The sequence below is a fragment of the Psammomys obesus genome, unplaced genomic scaffold, assembly GCF_907164565.1.
Source record: "Psammomys obesus unplaced genomic scaffold, mPsaObe1.curated_primary_1811, whole genome shotgun sequence".
Taxonomy (NCBI): Eukaryota; Metazoa; Chordata; class Mammalia; order Rodentia; family Muridae; genus Psammomys; species Psammomys obesus.
In genome coordinates, this window is record NW_026596039.1 from 17,957,257 (window position 1) to 17,966,536 (window position 9,280).

Here is a 9,280-nt window from a genome sequence, read left to right on the forward strand (position 1 = left end):
ATCCAAACCCTGGCAGAATATGAAGATTAGCTTCCTATCTTTGAGGTCTAAAAGTCCCTCCTATGCAATTGAAATCTTTCTGTAGAGCAAATCACATTCGTGTCATGATCCTTATTGGCATGGATTTGTTAAATGTCGTGTAGCTGAACTGCATGGGAAAGTCATCTTACTGAGTCTTTATCTTACTTCAGGAAGTGGAGAAATTCCCACAGTGGACACCATTGACTCATACATGAACAGATTGCACAGTATAATTTTAGCTAATCCCCAAGACAACGAAAACTTCATAGCTACGGTCCGAGAGGTTGTGAACAGGCTTGATCGTTAAGCACCGGTAAGTGCACACTGACAAGAGATTGATGCCAGCCCATCTTCAAAAGCGGGGTGTCCTCAGACCTCAGGGGCTGGAAGCTGGAACTTCACTAAGTAACTGAAGTGGCACCCGACTTCACTTTTTGTTGTGTATTTGCTGGAAATCTTTCTCAGTAATTCTGAAAAACAGACACAGGGTAGTTTCTCATACATATGTCAGGCTGATCTAATGGAGGCAACGTGGTTTTTGTTGTTGGAACTCAGTTCTAGTTTCCCCCCTTACTGGTTTCCAAAGGGTCTTGAAGACTCTGTAGGAAATTTTAATGGAAATCACCCAAAAAATAGTTTTCAGAACAAAATAAATAGCATTCACCTGTTAATCTGTCTTTTGTCTGATGAATAGTGCTAATTTATAAATAGTTAATGGGAACTTGAATATTTAATCCTATATAAGTAAGAAATGTTCTTACTTACCACTCAGTATCAGTGTGACTGTTGTGTGTTAAATACTGATGTAAAGTAAGTTTAGTAAACTAAACTTCAGTGAAGCAATTCACGTCTTAATTTTAAGAAGTTAAAAAAAAAAAAAAACCCATCATAGTAGCACACACCTGCAGTCCTAGACCTTATGAGGCTAAAGGAAAAGAAATGTCCAAAACCATCATGGGCTAGCACTAGTAAGAGTGTCTGAAAAAGCAAACAAACGGATCTAGAGAAGTAGCTCAATCATTAAGTATCTAAAACCTAAGTACAAGGACCTGAGTTTTCATCCCAGAACCTGCATAAAACAGCCAGGTACGCTAATATATCTTTAATTCTTACACTGAGGAGGAAGAGACAGTGCCTTCTGGACCTTGCTGGCCAGTCAGCTTAGCCTAATTAGTGAGTTCCAGACTAGTGAAAGATCTTTCTCAAAAAATGAAAGTTTTTTTGGTGGCTCTTGAGAAACAGCCTTGAATGTCTAATTGGCATGAGCATCCATACAAACACTCACCCACATTCCTAAACAAACAGTGAAGCTGAGCATGTAATCTCAGCACTTAGGAGAGAAAGCCAGGAAAGTCACCCCCCACAGGTTCATGCTCAACCTCAACCTAGTCTACATGGTGAGCATCAAGGCTAACATACCAATTTTAAAAAAAATTTTTTAGCCAGGTGCAGTGGTGCATGCCTGTCATCCCAGAACTTGGGAAGGCAGAGGTAGGCAGATCTCTGTGAGTTCGAGGCCAGCCTGGTCTACAAAGCAAGTCAAGGACAGCCAAGGCTACACAGATAAACCATGTCTTGAAAAAAAAATTTCTTTAAAGGATGCTGAGCATGGTGACTCATGTTTACTCCTTTAATCCTAGCAGAGGTAAGAGGATCTCTGTGAGTTCAAGGCCAGCCTGGTCTACACAGTGAATTCCAGGACTGTCCAGGACTACATAGAGAGACCCTGTCTCAAAAAAATAAAAACAAAAAAAATTTTAAAGGGAGAATGGGAAGATGACTCACTATTAGTTAAGAGCACTTGCTGCTCTTCCAAAGGACCCAAATTCAATTCCCAGCACCCACATAGCTGCTTGCAACTGCCCATAACTCCAGCTCCAAGAGACTTGATGCCCTCTTCTGGCCTCTGTAGTTACCTATACTTACATGTACATACCATCCCCCAACACACACACACACATACACGCACACACACGCACACACACGCACACACACACACACACGCACACACACACGAATGAAGAATGAACGAATGAATGAAATGGCAAGTCAACAAACGAGTAGCAGCAGGCTGCAGAAGAGATGGACAGAAAGTAGGTTTTCGAAAGAGAAGCTCCCTGAAGACTGTTTGGTACTGATGGCCAAATGTCACTTCTTTTTAAGACAGGGTCTTCCTCGTGCCTGTGCTTCCCAAACACTGGAGTTAAAGGTGTCTTGTAGTGCCATACCTGGCCAGACAACATTTCTTAAATGAAAGCGGGTTTGTTCGCTGTAATTCATAGAAGCATGGTGCCCTTGGAATATGACATCTCTAAAATAGGCAGTCCTTTGGTCTATTGATCAAATTGTTTCTTTCCTACAGACAAAATCTGGATGGAAGTCTTAAGGTTGGACCACATAGTGATATAGCCATGTATTAAAAAACAAGTGATGGACTGGAGAGATGGCTCAGTGGTTAAGAGCACTGGCTTCTTTTCCAGAGGACCCAGGTCCAGTTTCCAGCCCCACGTGGCAGCTCACAACTGTCTGTAACTCCAGTTCGTGGGATCTGCCATCCTCACACAGACATACATACAGGCAAAACACCAGTGCACATGAAATGAAAATAAATTAAACACACACGAGGGAGTAGCAGAGTGCTCCTTGGGAGCGATGTGCATTTGAATCTCTGCCCTCCAGGTACAGGAGTGCCCTCATCTGCATAACCTCAACTCTAGCTTGGGTTAGAGTTTGAGCAAGACGTGTGAGAACACATTAGGCTCATATCTCTCTATCTAATGAGGCCACATGTACCAGCAGAGACAAAGGCAACATAGTTTTTATCCTTCTTGGTTGAGCCTTTGGGTGGTGACCATGTAAGACAATTAATTAGTCTTTAGTTTTGGTCCTGCTTAGATGAGAACAAGATTATGGTCCTTCTATCAAGCAGCCAGATGGAATGGACTGGACTTCTAAGAGATGGCGGCACTCCCTGTAGAATAAAGAAGTGGCATCACTCCTGCCACTTACAAAGGGAACAGCTTGTAAATCTAGGCCTGGGACTCTAAGGAGTTCATCTTCCTTCTCACACAGTGTTTCCAATTACCACTCTTGTAGGCTTAAAAAGAGCGAGCTGGGAGACTCAGCATGGAAGATTGTGAAAGAAACCAGTAGTTGATAACATGGAGTCTTTTCACCTAAGGGGAGGGCAATGGGTTCACTTATGGAGCCAAAAGTGGCTTTTCACTTTGAGCATATGCCAGTGAGACCCTCCTAAAGCTGCCTGCCATACAGCTGTGAACTGTAGTGGCTGCTCTCTGAGGCGTCTTTGAAAAACCTAGGCCATTATCAGTCTCCTTGATTTTAACCAAAAGTATTTTGTCCTTGAAGAAAATGTCTGAAACTGTGAACTGCTCTATTACTACAGATTGTTACAATTTCCCATGCAAACGTAACCAAGCTCCCCCACCCCCGGCTGTCAAGGAAAACAATTAGGAAGACTGTGATTAATACTAGCTTGGTCTCATTATACACATATGGATAGGCAGACAGCTAGGCCTGATGCCCCCAGCACTCATGGTGCCATTAATTACTCTGACACCAGCTTGGCAAAGGCTTCGTGCCATTGTCAGGAGTCAGTGAATAAAGTGAAGCTAGTAGGCCACAAGTTTACAAGTCTTAGAGCATATGGGAGCTGGAAAAGGCCTTTAGAAATCCAGCATTGTGTGTGCGTGTCTTATATGTATCTGTAGTGTAAGTGCACTCTTTCAAGCGTGCACATGTGAGAGCCAAGAGAGCGGTGTCTGGAATCCTCATCTGTCACCTCAGGGAATTTGGAGCACACCAGCAGGCCAGTGAGCACCAGAGGTCTCCTTGTCTCTGGCTCACCTGCACTGGCATTTTAAGTGTGTACCCCCCACCCATCTTACGAGGGTCCTCATGCTTGCACGGAAGCGCTTCACCCATTGGCCTCTTCTCCAGCTCAGAAAACCAGCATTTTGTCTATGCAGAAGCTGAATCCCAAAGAGGCGAGATACAGCATCTGAAGATACCTGAGTAGATGATGTCAGGAACCAGGGCTAAACATGTCTAAACTGGCAGTCAAGGGCTTCTGAAGCATAATGTGACCAGGGTGAAGCAGGGCTGAGGTGCTCAAACTTAGAACAGAGCGTTAAGGTAAATGCTATGATTATGATGTTGGTGACTTTGGGCCAGCCACTTTTAAAATATTTTTATGAAACAGAATGGAAGAGGTATCCTAGCTGTCACTTTTGTGGCTAGCTAGCACCTAGAGACACAAATGGAGCTAGGAGAGTGTTATGTTGAGAGGAGATCACTTTAATGACTGTCCATAGTCTCTGTATTGCCCAGTTTCTATCGAACCACATGATTTGGCTGTTTGAAGAGTGAAAATTATTCTTTCTGTGTGATTTATTTTCATTACGTTTATTTACTGTATCTGTTTGTCTTTCTGTCTGTCAGTCTGTCTTTGTCTATGCATGGGGACTTTTACATGCCACAGTGTAGATATAGAGATCAGAAAACAACTTGTAGGAGTTGGTTCTCTTCTTCCACTCTGTGGGTCCCAGAGATAGAACTCAGGTCACTCTGCTTGGCAGCCAACTTCCCCAGCCACTGAGCCATCTTGCTGGTCTGATAACTGTATTCTTAATCAGTAAGAAACTATTGCTATCATATAAGAACACATTCCTGTACAGGCAGATATCTTGAGCTTTGTGTTACGGAAAACTGGTTTTGATTGGCCATACATCCTGTGGACTGAAGTGAGTCACTAATTTCCCTCATTAGATTTGTCTGATCATGGCTTTTTGATGAGCAGCTGCTGAAGCAGTGCTGTATTCCTCATTGAAATGTTGAAATGTCTCACTGATGCTGCCTGAAGCTTTATGAGTTTGTTATTTCATATTTTTTTCATATTTTCTCAAAAATCAAACAAAGCATTTTAAAATCCATAATCTCTAATTCCTTTTGATTGGCAGTTACCTTTTTGGTGTTATCTCTCTCTCTTTCTCTCTGTTTCTCTCTCTCTCTCTCTTTATTCTACAGATTTTAGTGCTCCAAAATGGACCATGTTCGCTTGTGCAGAATGAGAAGTCATCCATGAACATATGAACTGAGACGGGGCAGAGGACTGCACATCTCTCCCTGTGCAAGACTGTCAGTAAGTGAAATGCCTTCACCCCAGCAAGCTGTGTGAAGGAGCAGCAAAGGCGGATGTGTGAGCTCCGCAGAAATGCCATGTGAGAAGCTCTGAGAGTGTACAGCCCCTCACTGTCCTCGTCTTCTTAGGGTCCTCTCATTTCCATTTCTGCTCAAGTAGACGCGCATACATTCTTCCGACAGTGGTGACCCTGAGACTGACATCTCCTCCACAGCAGAAAGGAAGGTTCTCATTGTGACATTCCACTCCAGTTTTCTTACCTAGACGTCCCTTTTCTAAATGCCTCTGGTGGGGACTGCTTTCCTTCACTCCCACCAAGTTACATAGCTCCATTTTCTGACCTCTGGGCTTTGTTGCTCAGCGGGGCTCTGAAGGAGAATTCTCATTGGATGAGCCCAATCTTCTCCCATCACTGCCCTGCTGTGACTCCAAAGAAGAGAGCGTCCTTGTTGACAGTGCCCTGTGGAGTAAGGCAGTATTTCATGCCCTCCATGGTGCTCAGTGGGAGCCAGCCCTCAGCAGGCTCTGTGATTGCTACCCTGAAGGACAATGCTCCCTCCTTCCTTCCTGGTCCTGCCTGCTGTTCTCTGAGCATTGCTCCTGCTCAGACACAGAGTCCCAGCCACAGCAAGGCTCTTCAGTCCCCATCTGTTGGCAGTGTCTTGTGGAGCACCTTTGCCAAGGAAAAGGTCACTGGTGAAGAGGGAGGAAGGGAAAGTAATACACATTTGGTGTTGGAAAACAGCCCAACATTTGACTGAGTGGAAACTGAGCAACTCTGTCTTCAGTGCACAGATTGGAGCATTAAGATCATGTGAGCTTCTTTGGAAGAAAGCTCTTGAGCTGATAAAAGGGCACAGTGGAATCTGCTTGTGTTTTGTCTTCCTCTGTAGCCACTAACTGCCGAATCTATGGAACCTATGTGGAAAAGACAGGCTTCCTTCCCTCCCTCCTTAAGGATTTTTGTTTAACCACAAAAAACAGGTTCTGTTTCTCTCCTCAGGGTTGGTTTGGGTTTGGTTTTGGGTTTGGTTTGGTTTTTTATTTTTATTTTTAATTTTTCTTTTATGCTCTAGAGCACAAGGATAAAAGTGGCAGCTGAGATCTTTGGAACCAAAGCAGAGCATGCTGAGCCCATTATCTAGGCAGTAGGCCACCAAAGACAGGAGGATATAGTGTGGTCCGTGACAATATGCCCATAAACCAGGGCACATCCAGAGCCCCTATTATGTGGCTGCACCATCCTGTCTCCTCAGCACTGTGTTCTCTTCTCCTGTTTGCTTTTTTGGATAGTCCAAAGGAAACAGCAGTAGTAACAATGGAGAATTATGTGAACACATCACACTTTATGCACTGAAGCCTGCACACCACACAGTTAGGAAAAGACGCCTTCCTCACTGCTGCACAGCCAGTGAGCTCTGCGGCCATTGTGCTGTCCTGGCTCCCTGCCCTCATCTGCTGCTTTTGCCGCTTAGATCGCTTGCCTCCTAAGCCAATGCTAGAACTTGCTGTCTGTGGCAGAAGGACACCCAAGCTGGTTCTGGAAGATTATGTCTGCCTTCTGCCAGATGCTTCCTGTCCTTTCTTCCTTCCTCCTCATATTGCTGTCTCTCTTTGTATGCAGTTCTGTGCCGCTTCCATAGCACTGATTTTATGACTATGACTTGGTCCAAAGATCATCATTCCCCTCTTTCTAGATGTGATACCTCATCTTGTCTAGGGACATTGGCGTAGCCAGAAGAGAACCTACAGAATGGAATCCTTGTCACAGCAATAGCTCCCCAGTCTCTTGACACCTGCCTTCCAGTGGCTGGGATTCAGGTTGTGTAGAGCTGGTCTGTGGCACCTCTTCTCACCTCCATGCTCAACAAAGAGGAGGTGGTCAGGGTGCAGCCTGACACAAGGATTTATTTCCGGGTAGGTTCATAGTTGACTCTGCACCTACATGCTCTCCTCAAGAAACAGGCAGTTACCTATTCAGTGTTACACATTTCCTTCCTGCTTTTTATTAAAACACAGCAGCAGCTGGGGGAAGGGAGATGAGGGGTTTTATTTCTGACAAGTTTTAGAAAAAGAAATACTGTGTACATGTGTTTGGAACTGTTAAATTGCCAGGTTTCTGTACAAGTGTTTTGTAATTAAACTTTTAGATTTTCTTTAAGAAGTTGATGTGCTTGCTTGACATTTGTCTCATTAAAACTTTTCTGCGTTAAATTCATGTGACCAGTTTTACTTGGATTGTAACAAGAAAGCCCTGCTTCTGCTTTTCCCTCTGAAAGACTTCGTCAGCTCTCCATTAATCAAGTCTGTTAGGCTTTTAGAGCAGTCACACTTTCATTTTACTAATTGCTTCTTCAAAATGTGTCTTTTACCTGTTTGACAGCGCAGCTCTTTCGATGTTCCTTACAACAATACAGTGAGTTCTAATTTGCTTTATGAGGCAGTAGAATTCTGGAGGCAGCTTGAAGGATGTTTTTAAGTCAGTGACTCTAAAGTCCCTTGTTAGTTGCTCTTTTGACAGAAGAAATGTTGTGCTTAAGTTTCTGCTTTTTAAAAATAACCACACTTACCAATCAAAATATTTTTAAAGGAGATTTGTGACTCTCTACCATGCTTTTGAAATCTTGAGGATGAGGCGGCCTTGGCTTCAAGAACTCGCTCTTCTGGAGGGAGGTGTATGGCATGGGAAAGCCTTGCGTTGTGTCCTCTCAGGCCTCCTCTTCTAGCGTCACAAGTGCCTTGGCTTTCCTACAGTAGTGTTAGAAGGCTAGAAGTAGGTAAAAGAAACCACCATATTTTGAAAAGTGGCAAGAACCATCATGGTACCAGAGTTAGGACCGGGTTTGATTACATTTAACAGAAACCTAAATCAACAATGGCTTAAATCAGAAATGTGACTCGCTCATAAAACAGTATGCACCCCCCCCCCAAAAAAAAAAGCCTGTTAAAGACTGACACAGAGGTCCCTGTCTGTACCACAACATAGCCTATCTCTCAAGGTCACCTTGTGTTCCAACATAGCTACTTGGCCAGCTGCCAGCCCTTTGAAATTCCTGGCAGCATGAAGAGGAGGAGGCATGGACAAAATGAGCAAGGCTGATTTCCCAGCATCTTCCCTGGAAAGCACACTCACACTGACAGTCGCGTCACTCTAGCTGGCTCTCAGAACCCTGGAAACACCATCGTGGTGTGGACATCACTGCGCAGTCTAGATGTTTTAGTAGGGGAGAGGAAGAAATGAACATAGAGTGGGCAACAGAGGTTTTCCTGTTTTCATGAATGCTACATTGTTTCTCCTTTGCTTCTTCACCACTTGAAAATAACCCCATAATTCTTAGAGCTTTCTTTTTCCCAACAGCTGGGAAACAAACTGATTTCCGTGTGGGTTGGTGTCTCCTGTTCACACCTTAGCTTCTCCCCAGCTTCAGCAGCTGGTGGTCAGGCTTGGCAAAAGACAACAACGAAGCAGGTGCTAATGCTTGCCCGGAGCACGTGCTCTTTCCTAACTGCTCTGCAGTCATCACATTCCCTCCGTGAGGGTGGGGATGTTCAAGTATTGTTTGGTGAAAAAGCTATAACTACTTCCGGTTTTGTGAAATAGTTTCCTGCCTCATAACCAGGACTTCCAAGATAGGAGCTTTTTCTTTGAGCTGTTTATTTACCTTTGTCACAAAGCATGTACTCACATGTATACTTTAAAATACCTACCAATGTAAACACTGGCTCACATGCCAGCTCAGGAAAAGGGGACTGAGAGTCAAAAGTGTCTGCCCACTCGCCTAGAAACTGTTTCATGAAAATATGTGTCTTCGGGAGTCTCTGACTAGAAACAGGAATGTAAGTTCCAAAGAGAAACCTAAGTAACGGCACTGGGAAATGAGGAGCAGGCAGTGCAGATTTTCTGAAGGATTTCCGTGAATATCTGTAATGGTGCATCAGTAGGAAGCTGTGAAACTGATATGTGTGTTCTCAGTGTGACTCTCCAAACAATAAACTTTAGCTTATTGTTTGTGGCTACAGAAGCATTCATGAGACATATTTCTGGGGCTGGAAAGATAGCTCAGTGGTTAGAAGTACTAACTGGATCCTCTTCCAGAG

The 9,280-nt window shown here is 44.0% G+C and overlaps 1 protein-coding gene across 1 annotated transcript in view; it reads left to right on the plus strand.

Annotated features, from left to right (window-relative positions):
• The window catches only part of Hmg20a (high mobility group 20A), a 76,022-nt gene extending 68,626 nt beyond the window's left edge, over nucleotides 1-7,396 (plus strand). Inside the window, exons 9-10 of the mRNA XM_055622127.1 lie at nucleotides 192-334; nucleotides 5,068-7,396. Of these exons, the coding sequence (XP_055478102.1) occupies nucleotides 192-328 (137 nt within the window). The 3' untranslated portion in view covers nucleotides 329-334; nucleotides 5,068-7,396. The remainder of the gene's footprint in view (nucleotides 1-191; nucleotides 335-5,067) is intronic.
• The last annotated feature ends 1,884 nt before the right edge of the window (nucleotides 7,397-9,280 follow it).